This window comes from Halichoerus grypus, chromosome 11, assembly GCF_964656455.1.
Source record: "Halichoerus grypus chromosome 11, mHalGry1.hap1.1, whole genome shotgun sequence".
Lineage (NCBI taxonomy): Eukaryota > Metazoa > Chordata > Mammalia > Carnivora > Phocidae > Halichoerus > Halichoerus grypus.
Window position 1 is genome coordinate 49690516 of NC_135722.1, and position 24360 is coordinate 49714875.

At 39.2% G+C, this 24360-nt stretch overlaps 1 protein-coding gene and 2 pseudogenes across 1 annotated transcript; all 3 read right to left on the reverse strand.

Moving 5' to 3' along the window:
* Window positions 1-2507: 2507 nt before the first annotated feature.
* On the reverse strand, window positions 2508-4817 carry LOC118532870 (olfactory receptor 51Q1-like). Its single transcript, XM_078057495.1, has 2 exons — window positions 3897-4817; window positions 2508-2558 (listed from the first exon to the last, which is right to left on the reverse strand). The coding sequence occupies exons 1-2, from the start codon at window positions 4815-4817 to the stop codon at window positions 2508-2510; spliced, it is 972 nt and encodes a 323-aa protein (XP_077913621.1).
* A 12409-nt stretch (window positions 4818-17226) lies between these two features.
* Window positions 17227-19842, reverse strand: LOC118532871 (olfactory receptor 51I1-like; annotated as a pseudogene).
* A 1818-nt stretch (window positions 19843-21660) lies between these two features.
* Window positions 21661-22613, reverse strand: LOC118532863 (olfactory receptor 51G1-like; annotated as a pseudogene).
* Window positions 22614-24360: the final 1747 nt, after the last annotated feature.

Sequence of the window (24360 nt, forward strand, 5' to 3'; positions counted from 1 at the left end):
ATTTCTGAATAGTATCACATCATCTGGATGCACCACAATTTTTTTTAATCCATTTACCTGATGAAGGACATCTTTGTTGCTTCACCTATTCTCTGTCTTTGCTTTTTTTTTGCTTATTATTTGTGAAAAGGTTCTCAGGTGCCTGACTGGAATTAGATCCCTTCTTCTGTAGCAGCAGCCTGGGCTCTCTTCCACTTGAACTAGTACAATCCACTTAACATCTCTAAAAAAATGATATTCAATCCTACTTCCTCTTGTATACCTCATTTAAAATAATTATAAAAGGGTCAAAAAACCACCTTCTGAATTTTATGAGGTACAAGCACATTTAGTAGAGTCATTTACATTCTAGGCACTGAGTAACTTATGCAAAAATGTTTAAGATTAGCCAAAAAAACTTTCCAAAAAGCAAATCTATTTTGAAATCTAAACATACCACGTCATTTCTTAAGTCATGAAACCCTCACGTGTACACACGTGCACACGTACACAGAGGAAAGAACAATTTTGTCCAGGGAAAGGAAACTGAAAGGTTGAACAAAGAATAACGGCAGACTTCTTCATTTAATCCTCATTTGGCTTCCACTTAAGTATTGGCAGCTGTCTAGGAGTTCGGTGACTATAACATTCAGTTGATAGAAAGCTTTCACTAAGAGGGCGCCTGGGTGGCTCAGTCGTTAAGCGTCTGCCTTCGGCTCAGGTCATGATCTTAGGGTCCTGGGATCGAGCCTCACATCGGGCTCCCTGCTCAGCGGGAAGCCTGCTTCTCCCTCTCCCACTCCCCCTGCTTGTGTTCCCTCTCTCGCTGTGTCTCTCTCTGTCAAGGAAATAAATAAAATCTTTAAAAAAAAAAAAAAAAGAAAGAAAGCTTTCACTAAGATTATTTCATTCTCAACAGCCACTGGGAAGGCAGCATGCGGAGTCATGACCCACGCAAGCCTATGGGCTTGGAGTCAACGCATGCCTTGTCTTCCATTACTTAGCCTGCATTTTATAACCCAGACAGTTAGCCAGACCATTCACTGGTCATCCAAAAACTTACTTTGCCCAAGAATTCCTCTTTGTGTTTCCAAACTCTAGTTTCTTTATAACCAAAATATTTCTACTCTCTTCTACAGCTGACCTTAATTTTACAGTTATAGAAACACAGGCCATGGGTTTGAATAGTCTGCTAGGGCTGCCATAACAAAGTACCACAGACTGGGTGGCTGAACAACTTACTTTCTCACAACTCTGGAGGCCTTGCACAATTTCTCACCATTCTGGTTTCCTTTGAGGCCTCCCTCCCCTGGCCTGTAAATGGCTGTCTTCTCCCTGTGTCATCACATGGTCTTCCTGCTGTGGTTGTGCTTATCTGTGTCCTAATTGACCCTTCTTCACAGGACACCAGTCATATTGGATTAGAGCCCATCCTAATGACCTCATTTTAACTTAATTACCTCTTTAAACACCCTATCTCTAAATACAGTTACATGCAAAGATACTGGGGGTTAGAATTTTTACATATGAATTTGCAGGGGACACAATTCAGCCCATGACACTGGTAGATCTCATTGTCCTGAGTTGAATTTTGTTCTGTCACCTCCATCTCAGAAACCCACCCTCCCATCTGGGGAAGTCTTTAAGGGGCAGTGGGAGTATCTGTGTGTGTGAACAATTACCATCTAGCCACCCTAATTCCTATTCTCATGGGGCTGAAACCACAGATGTTCCCATCCATAATCCACAGTGTAACTTTGGAAGAGAGATGAAGAAGAGAATTCACATAAACTGAGCACCTCGGTTTGCAAGCTTATGTCTTTTACATCCTGTGTTTCATTGAAAACTCTCAGCCTTATGAGATGGGTATTATTATCCCAGTTTTAGAAATCCAAAAAATGAACTCAGAGTTTAATTAGTTGGTCAAAAAGTCACACAATTAGTAATGAAAAAAAGAGTGATTATTAATGGTGCCTAGTGCTCCTCTTGAAAATCTGGCATAATCTGAAGACTTATTTTCCCCTCATGATGTTTTGGGAGATTCTCAAGCCTGTACTATCCATTGAAAGAAAAGTCATTTTCTTCTTCTTCTTCTTCTTCTTCTTCTTCTTCTTCTTCTTCTTCTTCTTCTTCTTCTTCTTCTTTCTTCTTCTTCTTCTTCTTCTTCTTCTTCTTCTTCTTCTTCTTCTTCTTCTTCTTTTCTTCTCCTTCTCCTTCTCCTTCTCCTTCTTCTTCTCCTTCTTCTTCTTCTTCTTCTTCTTCTTCTCCTCCTCCTCCTCCTCCTCCTCCTCCTCCTCCTCTTCTTCTTTTAATTTTAGTTAGTTAACATTTAGTTCAATATTGGTTTCTGGAGTAGAATTCAGTGACTCATCACTTACATACAATACCCAGTGCTCATCGCAACAAGTGCCCTCTTTGATCCATATTCCTACCCATTTCCTTGACTTTTTTTTTAATATTTGGATTTCCTGGTCCTAATTTCCCCTGTTCTGAGATTGCATGTGCCTCCCATTCTGGAATTTATTTCCCTACACCACCTGATCCACGGTTTTCTGGAGAAACATGCTAACTTCTAGGCTCTGGTAAAGAAGGGGTAAAATAAGGGAGGAAAGGATATCAGTGGAGAAAGACATCCTTCCCCACTTGTTCTCTGCCTTTCACCTTGTAATCCTCCCCCTCCCCACTACACTCCCACTGAAGCCCTGCCTATTTTGATTCAGATCTAAGTCAGTCTTCATACCGGCCACCTGCACTATGGGTTCAGTAATTAGAAGTTGTGACCACAATTATAGCTGCCTTTCAAACTGTTATTTCTGAGATCCAATCTCGTTTCCACAAAATAATGACCAGGAAGGTCATATTCCTTCTATCAGAGCTTTTTCTGGTACAGAATTCATGATGCCAAAGGGAACTTACCCCTAAGAATTTGAACCACATTAAGGACATTAAGGTTTTAAAAAACATTAAGGTTTTAAAAAAACAAAACAAAACAGTCTACTCTGGTCAGAAAAATTAGTTCCTATTCCCACAAATATTATATGTAGACTCACTTGAAATTTTAATTCTAAACACTAAAGGACCTCTAGCATGATGGGAGCCTTATTCTAGCTGTGGGGGACCTAACCATTCCACTCCAATCTTCAGATTGCATGTGTTCATTTGGTCTGCTGAAATCATGTTGATTAGGTAAACTGGAATAGCCAAGAAACTTGATCTGTATCTGTCCTCCCTGGAAGATTTGCCACTTTTTTTGCAAGAGAAAATTGGAGCATATCTATGCAGTAGGGTGAGCCAGTGCAGTGGACCTAGAGTTTACCTGGATGTCTGAGTGAAGCTGCCTACGAGAATGGGTGGTACGGGTAACAAGTAAGGAATTTCTTCAAACTTATTTAACCGGGCCATGGGAGAAAAATTATCCAGAAAGGAAGATGAAGCTTAAATCTTTACTCAATTAATGAAGCTCATCCCACTGCTGGTAAATGTGCTGGAATTTAATCAACTCAGATCCACATCTCTTTTGGATAGAACATTTGAGGCTAGGTCCTCCCAGACAAAAATTTGCAAAAAGCCAAGAACATGTCATTATGCCTTAAAAATATGATGGGGTATTATTGTACAGTCCACATTTCTCATTCTGACTATACTGTCCCCATAAGCTTGTGACTCTTAACTCCTGAGTAATTCAGCAAATTCATTCTTTCATCTTAAGCACATATTTCTTTGGGAAAGGAAGTGGATAATTCCCAGGTGGATCTGCTTAGTCTTTTTTTTTTTTTAATGTTTTATTTATTTATTCATGAGAGTCAGAGAGGCAGAGGCAGAGGGAGAAGCAGGCTCCCCGCCTAGCAGAGAGCCTGTTGCAGGACTCGATCCCAGGACCCTGGGATCACGACCTGAGCCAAAGGCAGATGCTTAACCATCTGAGCCACCCAGGCGCCCTGCTTAGTCTTTACACTGTAAATGATGGGGTTCATCACAGGAGGTGCCAACAGGTAGATATTGGCCATGATAACATGGACCAGTGGAGAGGCATGCTTGGCAAATCGATGAGTCATAGAAATTCCAATCACGGGAACATAAAGGACCAGAACAGCCAGAATGCGGGATAGACAGTTATTGAGGGCTGGGAACCGCTCAGTCCAGGAAACTGTGCCCAAGATACTTTTCAGAATGAATGTGTAGGAGAGCACAATGAGCAAAGGGTCCATCACAATAATGAGCAAAACCAGAGCAAATCCATACCAGCTGTTGACCCGGGTGTCAGCACAGACCAGGTGGATCATATACAGGTGGAGGCAGTAGGAGTGAGAGAGAAGGTGGGAGCAGCAAAAGGGCAGGCCCTTGAGTAGGAAAAGGGAAGGGAGAACAGCCAGAACACAGCGGCAAATGATGGCTAACCCGATCCTGCCAATGACTTTACTGGTGAAGATGGTGGCATAATGGTGGGGGTGGCAGATGGCCACATAGCAGTCAAAGGACATGGCCAACAGGACTGAAGATTCCGTGAAGGAGAATCCATGGAGGAAGAAGAACTGGGCAAAGCAAGCTTCAAAGCTGATCTTACGAATGTTGAACCAGAGGAGCTGCATGACTGTGGGCAGGGTGGTGAGGGTGAGGCCCAGGTCAGTGAGGGCCAGAATGGAGAGAAATAGGTACATGGGCTGGTGGAGGGATGGCTCTGTGTGGATGACAGCGAGAATGGTCATGTTACCCACGATGGAGATGGTATAGAGGCAGCAGAATGGGATGGAGATCCAGATGTGAGAGGCCTCAGATCCAGAGATGCCCGTGAGGATGAAGTAGAAGGGGGCTCGGGTGGTATTAGTTACTTCGGACATGCTTGTTGAATGCAAAACCAAAATCTGTGTGTTCCACAATAAGAAATTTTATCAGTGTGCTACTGCCATAGAATCATTATCTGTTCTTTAATCTAGGACCCAAATAGGTGTCTGGAATTGATTGTTTTTTTTTTTTAAAGATTTTGTTTATTCATTTTGACAGAGAGAGAGAGACAGCCAGAGAGGGAACACAAGCGGGTAGAGTGGGAGAGGGAGAAGCAGGCTTCCCGTGGAGCGGGGAGCCCAACGCGGGGCTTGATCCCAGGACCCTGGGATCATGACCTGAGCCGAAGGCAGACGCTTAACGACTGAGCCACCCAGGCGCCCCTGGAATTGATTGTTTTTTAAGTTTTTTTTCTTTTAAGATTTATATTTATTTATTTGAGGGGGGAGGGGCAGAGGGAGAGAGAGAATCTGAGCATACTCCCCACATGGGGCTCCATCTCACAACTCTGAGATCATGACCTGAACCGAAATGAAGAGGCAGACACTCAACCGACTGAGCCATCCAGGCGCCCCTGGAATTGTTTTCCATAAAACCATTGAGCAGTATGCTAGCCAGAGCAGCAGCAAACAATTATGGATTCTTTTGCCATAAATTTCTATTTAAAATAACCTTATTTTTCCAACTTTCATACCAACACTATGTACTAAAATTTAGCTTTCTGCTTTCTGCAAGCCTCGTAATACACTTTTATAAATGGACATGTACAAATAAACTTACAGATACTCATTTACTAACTGAAACTTTGGTCATCAACATTTCAAAAAGTCTTCTAGTAACCAAATCAAGAGACTTTTTTTTAGTTCATCTTATACTAGACACGCAGGAAAATAAGATTCTGGAGACAACCTCCTTCTATTCAGTTGGAAGTATGGTGATGTCCAGGGGTCTTCTTTGAGCAGCAGTATGGGTAATAGTGACAATTTTATTTTGGGCAGTAGAGTAGCAGGCACCTATAGAGGAAGGATCACAGTTTGGTTTGTGCATGTTGAGTTTGATGTTTGTAGGAGCTATCCAAGAGAAATGACGATTGGACAGACAGATATGAAGCCCAGCAGGACAGAGGAGAAATCCACTAGGGGTCTTGGAGTCTCTGGCATATTGAGGGTAACTGGGAATCTGGAAAATGATGTGATGATCTGGGCAAGAATTAGGGTGAGAAAGGAAGAAGGCGGAGGACTGATCCATACAAGGAAATGTAAAATTTAACATTTGTGTAGATGGGGGAGAAAAAGCAAACAATGAAGTACTGCTCAGAGAAGTGGGTGGAAAACAAAGGAAATGGGAGTCAGTCACAGAGGCAGAGAAGGTAAAGGGTGTGGTCACTACAGTTTAGTGCAGCTCAGAAACTCAGTAAAACGAGTGCTGGAAAGCATCTCTTCAGTTTAAGGATGTAAACGCCAATAGTAAACTTTTGGAAAGACATTTCAGTAGAATGATGGGAAAAGCAGCCAAATTAAAGTGGCCTGAGGAGTGAATTAACAGGAAAGATTGGACAGTTTCTGAAGACCATGTGTTCTAAAGGGGGAGCTATACTGCTCCCTAGGGGGTAAATGCAGACTTGTATTTTTTTAAATAAAAAATTTATATAATAAGAGTAAATGAACAGTTATTCATTTTTGGAGTGTTCTAAGAAGGAAAGCTGTGAACTTTCTTTTGAGGAAATACACATAGCAGTTAATGGGTTCCTAGTATTCATGGTGTCTAACTATATGCCCCCGAAAGTGTCTATAAATGCCAAACTAAGAATACCTGGAAAAACATTAAACCCGAGGCTTTAGAAAATAATGCAAAATAAAATTAGGGAAAATGGGGAAAAAGAAAATGAATATAGAGATGGGATTTTTGAATTAGAAAAATTAAAAAGGATAAAAAACATTCAAAAATTATTTTTTGAAAGGATAATGTAATTTGAAACCCTTTGGCAAGTCTGACCGAGAAAAAGAAATACAGGCAAATATTTAGAAATGAAATGTAATGATAGAGCTAAACTGTAAAGAAATTGCAGAAGCTAATGAGAGGTCATCTTATCACTGACCACCCATGGAGCAGTCCAGCCTCACCTTTGTGCTTTCTTGTTTCTTCAGGGCTTTCTGGGGCATCTGTTTTCTGCCTTGTGGCTGAGTGGTTATATGCTCCTGAACATCCAAGCTGGAATGCAGGAGATGGGTGGGGAAACCTCTGGAAGGATCTTACACGAATATTAATATTGTGCCCTGAGACCTGAGGCCCTAAGGGACAGAACCAGGAAAAATAACAGTAATAATGAATATAATAGCTCCTAACATTTACTGAGTGCTCAGCATGTACCAACGACTGAGCTAGCTGACTCACAGAAATGTGAAGTTGTTATTAGGTGACATGGGAAAGACACAGTGAATATCCTGGCGGATTTTTTTCTCGGTGATTATTAGTTCTCTTCTGCTTACGCTATAGGCTATGTGGTTTTGAGAGGGACTGCTTGTTGGCAGGATTGCCATTTGATGTTGTCACCTTGAATACAACCAAACTCAGATTTGATGCAGCTTGAAGATTTGGGGGAAGGTATTCCAGATCTCTTGATAGATTCAAAAGTCAGAGAGGCAAAATGGGATTTCTTCTTCCAGTGTCTTACAGATGTTAGCCTCAACATTGTACTTTCCTTCTTCCCCAGGGAGGCTGCCTCTCTACTCAGGCAAGAAGGGGCTGTGATGAGTGTCATCTAGAGATAATTGACGTAAGGTTTAATATGTGACTTTATTTAGCTTATACTTTTCTCTAGACAGTGAAAATCGGCAGCTCTTCACATGTTCACTGTGAATGGCTCCTTTGTTTTCTATCATTGAAGGCACTGTTTCTGCAAATGTGCCTTGTCTTTATGATTCCTCCTGTATCTGGCCTACTTGGATTTTAGGATCTATTCTGGCTCCAAGGAATATCCACCTTTACACCATTTCCATTGTTTCAAAAGGAGATTATGATTACAGAGCAGAACATAAAGTTATAAATGCTGAGAATGTAGAAATTAAATAACACAATTTAGTTGAGACGGTAGTCTTACATTTGGGATGCAGTATTAGGTATATGATTACTCCATCTTTCGTAGTTAAGGCTTAAAAGACATAATTTAAAATTGAAAACTGAAGTTTTAAACTAGACACTAATCAGTAGAAAGGTAAAATGTCAAAATTGATAAAACATTCACTATACTGATAATTCTTCAAGTTGAGGTTGAATGAAGAGTACATGGGGATTCTTTATAATGTTCTCTTTTTCAGTGTACTCTATTTGAACATTTCCCTAATAAAATGCTTTAAAATAAGATAGTAGGTAGAAGATGGTGGTGGACTGGGAAGTTCATTAATGTCATTATTGTTTATAGTAAGAGATTAGTGGATATTGTCTAAAAATAGAATATTAAATGTGTACTTTTTTGTATGGCTTACAAGATAAGAATTGTTTTTACATTTTTAAATGACTAAAAAACAAAAGACAATGACATTTTGTGGCACCGAAAATTATATTACATTCAAAATTCAGTGTCCATATATAAAGTTTTATTGGAATACACTCATACTCATTTATTTATGTGTTGTTTATGGGTGTTTTCATACTACAGTGGCAGAGGTGAGTAGTTTTGGAAGAAGCCGTATGACCCACAAAAACCTAAAATATTTACTATCTGGGCTTTTGTAGAAAAAAATTGCCAACCTCTGACCTAATAGGAAATGGACATAGGAGATAAACAAATTTCAAAGAAATGGAAATATAAAATTTCTTGGTCATGTGAAAAGATGTTCAGTCTCACATATAATAGAAAATAATTGAAATCAAATTGAGATAGTTTTTTTATGCATCCTATTAGCAAAATCCAAAAATGTTAAAACAGTGATTGGCAAAGGTCCGATAAAAGAAGCACTTCCACAGTTGCTGACAGGACTGTTAGTTAATAGGTATGACTTATATGGAGGTAAATGACAATACTGTATCTGTCAAAATTATAAATTCACGAAATCCATTACTCAACAATTTAATCTGCTTCTATTCTTTTTTTTTTTAAAGATTTATTTATTTATTTTAGAGAGAGAGAGAGCACAAACAGGGGGAGGGGCAGAGAGAGAGGGAGACAAGCAGACTCCCTGCTGAGTGGGGAGCCCCACGGCACAGAGCTCCATCCCAGGACCCTGAGATCATGACCTGAGCCAAAACCAAGAGTTGGATGCTTAACCAACTGAGCCACCCAGGTGCCTCAATTTAATTCCACTTCTAAAAATAAGTCAGTCAGAGAAAGACAAATACCATATGAGTTCACTATGAATTTCCCATATATGGGATTTAAGATACAAAACAATCATAGGGGAAAAAAGAAAAACCAAGGAACAGACTCTTCACTATAGAAAACAAACTGATGATTATGGGGTGGGATAAGGAGTGGGAGTGGGCAGGGAAATGGGTGAAATAGGTGATGGAGATTAAAGAGGGCACTTGTGATTAGCACCGGCTGATGTATGGAAGTGCTGAATCACTGTATTTTACACTTGAAACTGATATTACACTGTATGTTAACTACCTGGAATTTAAATAAAAACAAAAAAATTTAACATACAAACGTATTTACATGTATGCAAATCGACATAGATACAAGATTATTCGTGATAATATTAACAAGAAAGCAAAAAATGGAGGCAAGCTAGATATTCATCAACTGGGAACTGGTAAATAGATTCCCATAACGTGCAAAGTACCAGAGTAGACACAGTGGAATGTTAGGTAGATGAAAACAAATGGTTGTGCTCTTCACGTACTGGTTATGAATGGTCTCAAAGATACACGCTCATATGAAACATCAACTAGAGGATAGTGCACAATGTTCACTGGGGAAACGTATAAACACACATAATTTCCTGGTTATATATAAATGCTTTGTATGTATGTGTGTGTGTGTGTCTGTCTCCTTTTACTTTTTTTTTATGTTCAAATAGCCAACATATATAAATGCTTCTCTAAAGAGAAATGTAATACAGTGTAAGTATTTGCTAACTTTGGGGAGGGAAACCAGAATAACTGAAATAGAGACTTGTAGTGAATATATATATGTATTCAATAGGAAAATTCAGCTTTGTGAATCTCTAACATTGCCAATAATATTTCAACTGTGTTAATGTCTAACATTGTCAATAATATCTACATTAAAATGTGGATACAATTAATGATTATTAATATGAAAAATGACAACAGAAGGGATTGAATGCTTAATAAAGCATGCTAAATTCTTTGTTTATTTGAAGATGAAGACATTTTGAATAACTTTTGACTTTGTAAACTGTATATGTTTACATTTAACTTGTAGAATAAAAGTACCATTTGTAATTCCAAAACAAATAGGGAAAATACTTTCAAAATATTTTAAATCTGAGAGAAGACAGAAAAGAAAAAAATATGTAAATCAAAATATAGATTTTGGTCTATATCAAAATATAGGTTGAACAAATGTATTTGTTTCAAGTATTAATAATAATGCAAGTATAGACTCACAGTGACAGATAAATAGGTGGGAAGATAGTAATAGGTGAGAAGTTTTTCAAAAATGAAATATAGAATGCATATAGATGACTGGTAACTGACTTTATAGAACAAGGAAATTAACTTGATTGACTACAGAGGAACAAGTGAACAAGAAGCTAAGCAATTCTACTAACTCGGAAAGTTTCCTGAATTTGAGGCCTTTGGAACTCAGGAAGGCAAGTGTATAGGACTCCAAACTGGAAATTTTGTGAAAATCAATGTGAGGATACATTAGATGCAAAAATTCACTCCTCACCACACAAGCACATGATTAGCACACTCTCAGAATGTCGGATTGCATTTTTATACACATTTTTTAAAAGATTTTATTTATTTATTTGAGAGAGAGAGAGAGCATGAGCAGGGGGAGGGGCAGAGGGAGAAACAGGGTCCCCACTGATCAGGGAACCCAACATGAGGCTCAATCCCGGGACTGTGGGATCATGACCTGAATGGAAGCAGATGCTTAACCCACTGAGCCACCAGGCTCCCCTTTATACACGTTTTTATTAGCATATAATATTCATAGATAAAAGTACTCAACTTTTATGTGTATATCTTAATAATTATCACAAAATGAATAGTTCCTGTATCCTTAATCCAGATCAAGAAATAAAATACTACTATGCGCCTATGGTTAATTTTGGTAGGTTGTTCCACATGCACTTGAAAGGAATGTGTAGTACGTAGTAGTTGTTCGTTTCTTTTTCTTTGTTGAACGTAGTAGTTGTTCGTTTCTTTTTCTTTGTTGATTATATAAAGATTTTAAATCATGTTTGAATGTTGAGGTATCAGACATAGTATACTTTTGGAACTTCACATTTCACATAAAATTTTTCCATATATAAACACACACTACACACATTTTACTCTAGCACAAATGCATTCGTGCCGTATGTATAGAATTTAATTTTACGTAAATTATGTGCATTTTAAGATGATCCATTTAATCATGTATTCTCTTTCTTACTTTAGCCAGAATTATCTATCATCTATTTATCTATCTTTCTATCTATCTTTAAGATATAAACTTCTTTAGAGAAAATCCTTTTCATTTTTCCTTGCTTTTGTTTTTTGAAAACATTCTGTAATTTTGTTTTTGACAAAAATGAAAATGCTAGCAATGGGACAACAGTGAGATACCTGTTATCTTAAAAAAGGAAATCAGGTCTTTTGGACCTGATAAAGTTGGACTCATGGGCTTGATGTGTGATAGATCAAAGCAAATGAACCAACAAACCATCCTAAAACAAAAGCAAAAACACAAAAATAACCCACAATGTTAATTTCTAGTTGTGTGATATTTATTTCAGGTTGAGTAGATTATTCCTGCACATGAAGAACTACGATTTCTTACTATACACCAGAACTCTGTAGTAGTACAAATTCCCTCAGTTTCTTAAAACACCTAAAACTTAGTTTGACAAGTCATTTTCCATGAGTATTTCTTACAATGTAAAATATGTCTTAAATGCCCACAAATTTAAGTTTGTTCTCAGAGGCAGGGAAACTTGCCCTTTCAACCTAAGTCAATAAAACATAATAAAGTTGCCACATAGATGTGAGCACTGCCAATCATCTCTGCATCAGCAGAATTATAAAAAGGATTAGAACAGCTCATTCCTATCTTCTTTGAAGGAGATGTTCAGATATGGGCCAAACTGTGTTTGTTGCTAAAATGTGGAGTGTACGTCTGCTTGGACATCCTGGGATAAAACACAACTTCTGTAAGTAGAGGGCTAGAAATAAGACAATTTTACAACTTTGTTTCCTAGGAAATTAAGTAGAGAAATAAGAAACAGGACAAACACAGGTGGTGCCTGGGTGGCTCAGTCGTTAAGCGTCTGCCTTCGGCTCAGGTCATGATCCCAGGGTCCTGGGATCGAGCCCCGCATCGGGCTCCCTGCTCAGCGGGAAGCCTGCTTCTCCCTCTCCCACTCCCCCTGCTTGTGTTCTCTCTCTCGCTGTGTATCTCGCTCTGTCAAATAAATAAAATCTTTAAAAAAAAAAAAAAAAGAAACAGGACAAACACATTTAAATGTTGCCTAGGGCTCCTGGTGTACATAAATTTCCATTTATTAAAAAATTAAATTATACATTAGGCATAGCCTAAAGGGGAGTCACCCCCAAATCTTAGCAAACACATAATATAATGCATCCTGATAATTATCTCTTTGTAACAGAGTAAATGCCCTGGTTTTCAGTCCAAGTGATATTATAGATCTATGTCTTGGAGTGAGAAAAAGAACAGGTATGCAATGCTTATTTACACCCATTGGCTTCTTGGATGATGAATAGAGAAGCTCAATTCCACATCCTCATTCATGACCATTTCTGAAACTAGTCATGATTCAAAGACAAAAACAAATCCTAGGCTTTTTCTAATGGTTAAATTTGAACCAATTTTAGTAATGAGTTTGATCAATGTTAGAAGGTATTTCTCTTGTTTTGCACACCATTACAAAAAACGAAATTTTTTTTCTCTAATAACCTAAATATATTTAGTATGACACTTTATCTTTTACTTTCCAAGAGAAAATTTTAATATTATATTAAAAAAATCTTTCACAGTTAGAAACTAATTTTCCCTAATCCTCAATTTCCAAGATGAGTGATAATTTTTTAAAAATAAAAGTTCAATACAAATATGTAAGGGGTCTAAAGCCATTCCAGGAATATAGAAAGCTTAAAGTAATATTATATTATTTTATATTAATTTATCACATTCAGATTAGGATCATGAAGAGACCTGGACTTTATTTAAATCAGTAGATGAGTTATAATAAGAAAAATCACTTTGATCTGAAAAAAATCCAGATAAAGCTTGCAGTAAAAAAATTATCCAAAATTTTTTTGTTGGCCATTAATCTATATTCATATTTTGGATTCACCTAATTTGTGAGGTGGGGTAGGGTATTTAAAGGAAAAAGGGAGTGCCTCAGAATATTAGCTATGTGCATACATTGACCCAGGAAATCTCATTAAATAAATCTATGTCATAAAACTTCATGAGACCATGCCATTCCTTCTCCAGGGATACTTGATTTGTTTCTGAGATATTTAATGTTAAGGATACTGTTGTTCTCTCCACCCAGGAAAGCCTCAGTTCAAGTTTCTATTCCACTTCACTTTTTCTTTTGCTTTAAGGCCTTATTTTTTCATGTGAAGGAAGACTCTTTTCTCTTACCCTCCTCCATCCACTATACCTTAAAATCAGTAGTGGTGACACAAAGTCATACACAAGTCTGAATACCCCAAAGTGGCGTCACTATAGTCCAGAATGATCCAAGACTCTGTAACACGAAGGTCCTCTTTAGTCTAATATGCCCTAACTTTTTTTCACACTAACAATCAAAATGTTATTGCATCTCTCTTGAATCTGATGCTGTAGGTATTGGAGTGGATTGAAGAAGAGAGAGAAGAAGGCATTGACAATAGCAGCCTATAGAAGTACAGACACTGTTCAAGCTGTCCAAAGTGGTGCAACTGGAAGAAAATGATTGTCAACACTAAGTACAAGAACATGCAGATATCAGGGCCTTCTGCCATTTTACCACAGAAACAATGTCTAGAATCTTACAAAAAATCAGTAGGTACAGATCACAGTGAGCAATGAATCCAGCATGTGGAGAGAGGTGATAACAGATAATAGTTGACAAATGCCAGTGGAGAAGTACCTGTGGGTACCTTCCATAAAAAAACTAGGAATGTGAACACCAGATACCCAAGACTCCAAGGCAATATCCTATTCAATAATGCAGGGAAGTGTTCAAATGTTTGGGCACAAAAGTGGATTACAGAATGTCAAAAAGTGATCTGCTGAAATGACCATCAGAATAACTAAACCCATGTAGGCAGAGTACCTAGAGAACATCTAGAAGAAATGTATTTGGTACAGCTCTTGGTATGCTAAAGAAGAAGTTATCTGACACAGTAAATAGATTGGGAAAATATCTTGATCTCAGGGAGTGGCAAAATATTCAGGATCATGAAATTGAATTTAGACAAGGCATGTTCAGTGTAAGTGAGGTGAAGAGATTTATGGTGTACATCAGGCAGAAGAGTCTGTAGATTTGGAGTGCTCTCTTCCAATACCTAGACAAATGGCTCAGGTGAGAACTTTGTAAATTTATTGGAGTAAGACAGGTGTATAAATGGATATTTGAGACTAATAAGAGGCATACAGTTATTCTTGAGTTATAAGGCACTAATCAGAACATCTTCAGTGTAGAAGGCGATACAGGAAGGTTGTAGGTTATGGAAGGGACACAGTTTTATGGAAGACAGAAACAGTTTTTACTCCTAGTCTTCTCTGAAGCTCCCTATTCTGGGCAGGGAGTAACATAAACACACCATGAGATGCTAACCTGGATTCCAGTGTGCCTGAGGAAGAGAGAAAAAAGCCACAGTGTTAGTGGTCATCAGGTAACCTCCCCCAGGGGGTGACCTTCTTGTGTGGGTAGAGATGGAAGAGGGAGAATAATGACTAAGCAGAGTGGATATGTTTACAAGGGAAAAAAAAAAGAATAGAATTATGAGCTGCATGAAGATATTCTCATGAGAAAAAGAAAGAAACTATATGTATGAAAGCTTGTAAAAATATTTTTATAAAACCTGTAAGAAAAAAGAAACCCATACTCAAATCTTCAGTCCGAACTAGTCTTCACTGCATTTTGAGGCAGATTACCAAGGCATTTAAGGATGAAGAATTTTAAATCATAGATATATGTAGGTGAATTCAAATCTCTTCTCATAACCTATCATCCCTTGTATAATGTGAACAATCTACCTTAAAGAGTAGATTAGATTCGTAAAACATATTGCAACATTTATCACTTTGACAACACCCTCACACATCCCCTCCCTATTTTCAAACTTTCTTTTTTTTTAAATTAACATATAATGTATTATTTGTTTCAGGGGTACAGGTCTGTGATTCATCAGTCTTACACGATTCACAGCGCTCACCATAGTACCTACCCTCCCAAATGTCCATCACCCCGCCACCCCATCTCTCCCACCCCCCTCCACTCCAGCAACCCTCAGTTTGTTTCCTGAGATTAAGAGTCTCTTCTGGTTTCCAAATGTAATCATTCATATCTCACATACCACATCTAAAATATTACCATCGTTTTTACATATATGATTAAGATTAAAACACATGTCCATCTTGCCTAGAGTCTCCCAAATGTTACTGGGAATGTTTAACTTAAGTGCATGTGTTGTGACTGAGGATGAATTTTGCATTGAGACCATTAATGTTTTACTGAGAAGTTAAAGGACTTAGTGTCTGCCAGGTGCATATCTTTTGACTTTAGAAAGAGAACCTGAAAAAGTAAGAGAGGGAGAAAAATAGTAGTCAATACAGAAACAGAGGGGAGAGAAAGAGTAATAGGGATACAGTGTCATCAAATGGGGTTCATGCACACAGAAAAACATAAGGGTCAAGGAAATATTTGTAGACTTGTATTAATTCATTAAATAATTAATTTGTTCATCACCAAGCATTTATTGAATAGCTAGTACATTCCGAGTGAACAAAAAGACATCGTCCTACCTTACTGAACTTAAAATGTACTGGACATAGAAAAATAAAACAGTACAAGGCAGTATAAAGATAATTACTTGATTACAATTGTGATGTGTGGTATGAGACAAACAAGAAGGGAGAAGTGCAATTAGAATTCAAGCAGGGAGACAGCTTGTCTTGTGAGGGGGAGAGAATTTGTAAATCCAGGCCCCTACGAAGAAAACATGCCTTTCAGAATCTGCCCCTTCCATGTTTCCCTATGAACACTCCATGTGCAATGACTTCGACTCAGCACAGCTTCTGGAACCTCACATTCAAATTCTCAAGCTGACTAAGGATATTTAGCATTAGCAAATTATGCTCTCTGCTTTCCACTTCACCATCTCAATGCCCATGTACAATAGGTTTTTCCAATGAGGTCTTAGTAGGAGGAATTAGTTTTATTCCTCAGTCAGCATTCCCCAAGAACCATACAGATTCCTGATTTACAAAACTATTCCTTCTGGGCTTATTCTCAATTATAGGGCTTTGTTCTTAGTACCTAGTTTGCTTCTAATTGTTCTAAAGTTTGAACAGGTTTTCAGTATAAACTCAAATATATGTATATATACATAATGCTATATATTTTTATAATGAAGGAAAATGTGGAGTGCCTTATTTTTATTTTTTTAAATAATATAGATTAAGTAAGAATTCCTTTTGTTCCTTTCTTCACTATCACAGTCTCCACCAAAAGAAGCTATTATTGTTATCAATTTAGCATGTATTTTTAAATATACAAACTAAGTGATATTTTATATGATTACATTGTTTTATAAAAAGTGTTCTCAAATACATGAGTGTGGATCTTGCCATCTCTTGCTTAAACCTTGAATACCTATCAATCTAAGTCTTTTTCACAATGTAGAATACTCTATAGTATGGACAGATCCCAACTCATTTAACTACTTACTGATGGCCAGTTAGGTTTTTTTTTATTACTATTATTTTATTTCAAACCTTGCCTAAGTGAAAATTCTTATTCAAGTATGTGTTCATAAACAAACCTCAGAGTATAAATCTAGGGCAGTGCTAAGAACTGGAATTTCTGGATTAAAAAGTAGGTACATTTTAAGTTGACACATATAACAAAGTAGCTGACAAAATAATATACAATGCTGATTTAGATTATTACCTCTCATGTATGAAATGTGAATTATCAATACATTCATCAACATGCAGCCTTATCAAGCTTTGACAAGGTGACAAGTATTCTGTGCTTCCCTGGACCACGTTTGGTGATGAAAAGGACTGGCTTGTGGGTAACCATCCCAACAGCCCTAACGCCCTTATTATTTTCTTGGAAGAAAGAGTTGGATTAGCCCCTGGCAAATCTGCTTTGTCTTAACACTGGAAATGATGGGATTGAGCACAGGAGGCACCAGAAGATAGACATTGGCCAGGAGTAGATGGACAGCAGGTGCAGCGTGCTTCATTAAGCGGTGTACCAGAGCCACGCTGATCATGGGCACATAGTACACAAGCACCGCACAGATATGTGACACGCATGTGTTGAGGGCCTTCTGCCGTCCCTCCCCAGAGGTAATGCCCAGCACCGTGTAGAGGATCAGCACATAAGAGAGGACGATGAGCAGCAAGTCTAGCCCAAAAGTCAAAGTAACAATGCAGAGCCCCAAAATACTGTTGGGACGCGTATCCCCGCAGAGCAGCTAGATTAGATCTGAGTGAAGGCAGTAGGAGTAGGAGAGGACATTGTGGCCACTGAAGGGCAGATGTTTCAGGAGGAAGGGCAGTGGGAACATGAACATCACACTCTTCAGTCCAAGTGCAGCACCAGTAGCAGCAATACGGGGCCTGGTCAGGATGGCAGTGTACCTCAGTGGGTTGTAGATGGCCACAAAGTGGTCCACAGACATGGCCAGCAGAACTCCTGACTCCATGATGGAAAATGAATGTATGGAGAACATCTGCAAACTTTATTTATTTATTTATTTATTTATTTATTTATTTATTTATTTAATTTATTTATTTAAGGAGGGGAGGGAGAGAGAGAGCATGGGAGTAAAGGGGAGAGAACTGAGGGAAGGGCAGAAGGATAGAAAGAATCCCAAGCAGACTCCACGCCAAGCGTGGAGCCCGACACAGGGCTCGATCTCATGACCCTGAGATCATGACCTGAGCCAAAACCAAGAGTTGAAACCAAAAGTCGGACACTTAACTGACCCAGGCACCTCCAAAACAAGTCTTTTTATTCATGATGGCCCACCTCAATAGTGCTGATGGCTTCTGAAAGCCTGCGTGGAAAGGCAAAAGGAAACTGATTCTAAAATATGGTGTCCCCTGGTGCTTCAAAATGGTCTGGTGGAGAGGAAGTCAGGGGCTTCTGAACATCATCCATTAATTTGAATTAGTGAGAGGAACAGTGATTTTTTGTTCCCCTGCCAGTGTTTAAGATGAAAGGAAAATACTTCATAGCCCATGCATGCATCCTCTTTGAATGACACGCTTCCTAATACCGACAAAACTCCCATGAGATCCACCTCCTTAACTTCATTTGTCTGCAAATCCTGACACACCCTAACTCCTCTTTTCCCTCCTGTTCATTCCTGTGGTTTTCATTTTGTTTTTGTTATTGTTTGCTTTTCTTTTCTGCCTTCCCTTTCTTAAGCACTTTAGCATCGAGCTCAACTAAAAATTATGTTTTAAAACAAATACAACCTGAACCCTTGTTTGAGAACATCTGCCTCAGATGTCAGTCCTGTGATGTCTTCCTCACTAGGGCATGTGGTTAATCACTTTCTACAGCAGCATCTCCCTCTAATCTAGCACTCCGTTCCCTGTGTTGCCATTTAGTTGTTTGTTCTCCTAGTTGTCTGTAAGCTCTTCCAAAACAGGCGTAGAGGCTATATTTTGAGCATGTCACCAGGACTTAATAAAAGGGAAAGGGTACAGGGAGGCAGGGAACAGGAATTAGGTACATATTGATATATGGTGATATAGTCTAGGTTGGGAGCTTGGGGCAGGAAGCTGGGGAAGAACTTTGTCTTCTTCTATCAAATGAGAGCCTCTCTGAAGACAGAAAAAAAATGTAATATCCTTTTACTTCATTGTATAGGAAGAACTGTTATTGTAGGAAGTCAGAGATTGATGCTGATGAAAGAGGTGTGTGTGTTGAGAGGTAAATATTTTAAGAAGAGGTTTAAGTCTGGTGTTTGGTAGGGAAAAGGTAATGCTTACTTAGAATTTGGTAATTCTTACTTAGGATTACAAGAAAAGAAAAGAAATCACATTGATTTAGTACGATGTATCAGGTAGTCTGGAAGGGTACCCTGTATATGTTATCTTCATATAGAGGTCATCTGACTTATCCTCAAAATACTCAAAATGACCCACTCATACACATTTTACAACTTGGGAGAATGAGAAATTGGCTTTTTAAGTGACTTGCCAAGTCACACTGGCAAAACTGCAGTTAAAGAGGAGAACAAGGAAGCTTGAACAAAAGTGGTACAAGGAAGCCCGTGGTAACAAAAGGGATGGGAGTGGGAATGAGTCAGCCAGACAGGGAGGAAGGACCGTGAAAAGCACAGGTCATCAAGGAGCTGGGTTCAAGAGTGACAGTCTATGTGGCTGCCTGCCTGGATGGAGGGGACAAGGACTATTGGCGTGGAAGGTGAAGGAGAGGAGGATAAATAGGTCTAAGAAACAAAGATAGATTTTAAAAAGAGAATTACATATCTAGTTTAAAAATATTTGGATTTGGGGACAAAATGGAGGTTTCCCTGCCCCGGTTTTCCTGAATTAACAGAGAAGAGTTGAATAAAACAGATCAAGTGTTTCTCTGCTACAGTGAGGCTTTCTGGATAAAAGTCCGCATCCTGCCGGGAGGTGTCTTTCATGACATGAGGGAAGGGGAACATAAAACCTGTGCTGGAAACAAGCTGCATCTCCGAAAGCAAACCCCAGGTTTGGCTCACCTGAACAGATTTCCCATCCACCTGATCCCATAGGCTGGACTTCCAGGCCAACTCCACTCCTCTACGAAGGCCCACCTGCCCTTCAAGGTAGCTGATCTCAGGCCTGGTCTCCAGCTCACTACCTGGAAGCAGGGGCTGACTGGCCTTCTTATTTATTGTGACTTCAGAACTAGCCTTCTACTTCCTTAATTTTGCCAGTCAGTCCCTTGGGAGACACAGGCAAACCAACCTCAGAAGAACGTGCTGCCTCGAGGCCTGCAGGAATAATTGGGCCAAGAGCAAAGATCCCAGGAGATGCTCTCTGGGAAACCAGAAGTCAGATTCTGAGAAAATATGCAAGATGTGCATGAGTGTGTGGATGTGTGGATATACATGTCTGTGTGAGCATGCTTTTATGTGCATTCGCAAGTGTGTAAATTAATGTAAATGTGCATCTAAACACATGAGTGTGCACGTGTGTGTGCATGTGTGTGTAGATGTATACATAACCATGTTTCTTGATGTAGAATTCTGTTTGCAAGTTTGCATGAATCTATGAGCAGGTATAGCTTCCCATGAATGTATTTACCATTGAATGTACATTCATGTAGGTGGTGATATGACAGAGGTGTGTCCTTGAATCACTAACCCAAGGAAAGAACCCTCAGATCTGAGTAAAAGGTGCAAGTGACTATCCATTCATATCTGTATGTGTGCATGAATGTCTTGCATTTCTCAATAATCTTATGTATTTGTATGGCAGTATATGGTTGCTTAAAAATACTTCTAAAATACTCTGACAATTGTCTTATATGTTTTATATCCTAAACCTTATTGGTCAGTGACATTCCTGTGTCCTTTGGGGACAGCAGAAATTGCCTTGTACTGAAACAGGCAAAGTATGATCTAAGTGGCCTGTTGAATATGCATCTTGTACTCAGATCTGGGGTTCTTTCCTTAGGTTAGCAACTCAAGGACACACTTCTGTCATATAACTACCTACAGATCTGACACACTGTGAGCCCCAGGTTTTCTCATTCTGGTTATAAATTAGGCTTTTTTTGAGAGAGAGAAAGAGTGCATGCGAGTGAAGGTGGGGGGCGGGGGACAGAGGGAGAGGGAAATAGAAAATCCTAAGCAGGCTCCATGACCAGCATGGAGCTGGACTCAGGGCTCAATCTCCTGACCCTGAGATCATGACCTGAGCTGAAATCAAGAGTTGGATGCTTAAATGACTGTGCCACCCAGGCGCCCTGTAAGTTAGGCTTTTATGCCTCCCTTGGACTTAGTTCTGTCTCAGACTATGATATGGACAAAAAAAAAGCAACACTGGAAAGTTCCTCTTAGATTTACAATAAAGTTATCCCTGATGAATTTATATAATAGAATTATTATATTTTGAAAATGGTGGCAAACTCATTTGTTAATCCAAAAAATGTGAAGTGATGATTTAACTCTCCACATCACCAGAGTAACTTATCATTAATGACATTATTATGGAATAAGAGTTCTACCAAATCAGTAGAAGAGCAAATATAAGAATCACTTTGAACATGTAAACATTTAAGTAAAAAAAAAATATATATATATAATCATTCTATGTATAGAATTGTTATATATTTATAAGTATATACATAAGTAGTAATGAGCATAGACTTTATTTGATTTTAACATTAGAGTTAATTCATGATGTATAATCAATTGATCAAATTAAAGTGGGTAAACAGAACTTGCTTTGTGTATGAAGACTTTATAAAGAAGCATTAACTCATTCCCCATTTTGAATCGCTATAGTTCATTGCCAATGTCTCACTGTATCTTGCCCAGTGAAACTACCTTGAGGATGGCCCTCTGGATCTGCTGGGTCTTGATGCTATAGATAACAGGATTCATCAGGGGTGGGAAGAGTACAGAGACAGTGCCCATGAGGATGTGCACCAAGGGCAAGGTGTGGTGCCCAAATCTGTGCATGATGGGCAGGCCTAGTACAGTCACACAGAAGCAGAGCACAGCCAAGATGTGTGAGACACAGGTGTTGAGGGCCTTCAGCCTCTCCCCGGCAGAGGTGATGGCCAACACAGTGCAGAGGATGACAGTGTAGGACAGTAGGATGAAAAGGACATTCAAGCCCATGGCCAGCATGATGATGCACAGTCCAGAGTCTGTCGAAGCATGTTAGTCGGAGTAGGCCAGGCGGATCATGTCCTGGTGAAGGCAGCAGGCATGGGAGAGCGCCCCTGGGCGACAGTAGTCAAATTTCAGCAGGTTCAGTGAGGGTGCCCCGGTGATGGCGGCACTGCGCATGCCCAGCACAGCCCTGGCCAGTGCCACACGAGGACCCGAGAGCACAGATGCATAGTGCAGTGGGAACCAGATGGCCACCATGTGGTCCAGAGCCATAGCAAAGAGCATGGCTGACTCCATGAAGGACAAGGAGTGAAGGAAGTGCTGCTGCAGAACACAGGGCACCAGACCCACCATCGGGCATCAAACCACAGCATGCCCAACACTGAGAGCAGCATGGACATGCACAGGCCCAAGTCTGTCACAGCCAGGATGGCCAAGAAGTAGTACATGGGCTGCTAGAGAGAAGGGTCAGTTCATACCAGATGCAAGATGGTAGCATTACCTACGAGGCCCACCAAGTATCCTACAAAAATGGGTAGTGAGATCCAGTGGTGAGCCCATCCAAGGCCTGGGAAGCCCATCAGCAGGAATGTAGAGAAGTTCACACTGGCATTTAGTAGAGTGGTTGTCCTCATTCTCAAAAGTCTATTCGCTCTAGAAAAAGGGGGTAGTATGTTGAGGGTTACTAGGCTATTAAGCATGATCATTCCTATCACTGGACACCAATCCCTTGCTGGCAGGTCTGGCCTGTCTGCACAATGTGGACTCAGTGACCTCTTGATTAACCACTGCCCACACAAACAGCCTGTCCTTTTCCTGCTTCCTCACTTCTTTCTCTCATTCCCAATCAACCCTTTACTTACCTCATGACAGTAAGCCTCAACAAGGGTTTTCTCTACTTTTGTTCTTAACCAGTTGTAAAAGATAGGGTTGTTATTGTTGTTGTTGTTTAACTTCTCTCAGAAAAATCTAGAGCTTGACCTTAACAGAATGCTGAGATTCTCTGAAATTCTGTTACTCTGAAGTTGTATTCTCTGTATGACCCTACAGACCCTACCAAGCTTTTTCTATAGAAGAAATATACCTAATTTTTCTAAGCAAATCAAGAATGCCTGTAGAGAGTTTTCTCATCTAGTCTGCTCTCCACTTTATCTCCTTATTGCCATTATGAGATCCTTCCTACATGTCCCAATGATTGGGAGAAGAGGTATTCTGCTTCTTTCCAAACCAAATCCTCTTAAAGAACCCATGACTCACTCTCCAGTACTTCATTCCTCAAGCATCTCAGGCCCTGGGAAGTCACACTAATTCATCCTATACAGTCTACATCTTTGCTACCTTTATTCTAATTCCTGGAATTTATTTATTTATTTTCTTTCTTTCTTTTTTCAAGGTTTGTTTATTTATTTATTTATTTATTTTAGAGGCAGAGGGAGAACACACAAGAGAATATGCATAGGGGGGTGGGCAGAGGGAGAGAATATCAAGCAGACTCCCTGCTGAGTGGGAAGCCTAAAGTGGGGCTCAGTCTCATGACCCATAAGATCATGACCTGAGTTGAGACCAAGAGTCAGTTGCTTAACTGACTCAGCCACTCAAGCACCCCAGGAATTTCTTTATTTTCAAATCTAATTTGATACTCCACTGACATGTCTGCTCCTTTCTTCCTTCCTTTCCTCCCTCTCTCTCTCTTTCTCTACTTCCTTCCTTCCTTCCTTCCTTCTTTCTTTCCTTTCTTCCTTCCTTCTTTTGTGTCCCAGTTTTTAAAGGTATCTCTCCTCTGAAATCAAGCTGGAGACGTGATACAGATTTAATAAATCAGGGCAACTTATTAGAGCAGTATTTCTTGAATAGGTATTGCAAAAAAAAAAGCATATCAATAAGTGTACCTTGAAACAGAAGTAATAATAACAAAGCTTGTTCCTTGCTCAAATTAGTTTATTAAAAATTAAAAACAGGGGTACCTGGAGAGGTGCTTACAAGACTAGCCCTGTTATCCTGGATCTCAGTGTCTGATTGCTTCTGCATCCTCATCAGTAAAATAATGATAATATTTCCTAATTAAAGAATGGATGTGTGTTTTTTTTTTACAAAGATTCAATCTCAATTACTTTATTTTGAACAACATTTAAACTTTTTTAAAAAAAATTGTATTGTTATGTTAATCACCATATATTATTACATCATTAGTTTTAGATGTAGTGTTCCATGATTCATTGTTTGTGCATAACACCCAGTGCTCCATGCAGAACATGCCCTCTTTAATACCCATCACCAGGCTAACCCATCCTCCCACCCCCCTCCCCTCTAGAACCCTCAGTTTGTTTTTCAGAGTCCATCATCTCTCATGGTTCGTCTCCCCCTCCGATTTCCCCCCCACTT

Coding starts and splice junctions, on each gene's coding strand:
- LOC118532870 (XM_078057495.1), bottom strand. CDS start 4,817: ATGTCCGAAGTAACTAATACCACCCGAGCCCCCTTCTACTTCATCCTC. Junction 2,559..3,896: donor GCGCCTGGGTGGCTCAGATG/GTTAAGCATCTG, acceptor CTTCTTTACCAG/AGCCTAGAAGTTAGCATGTT.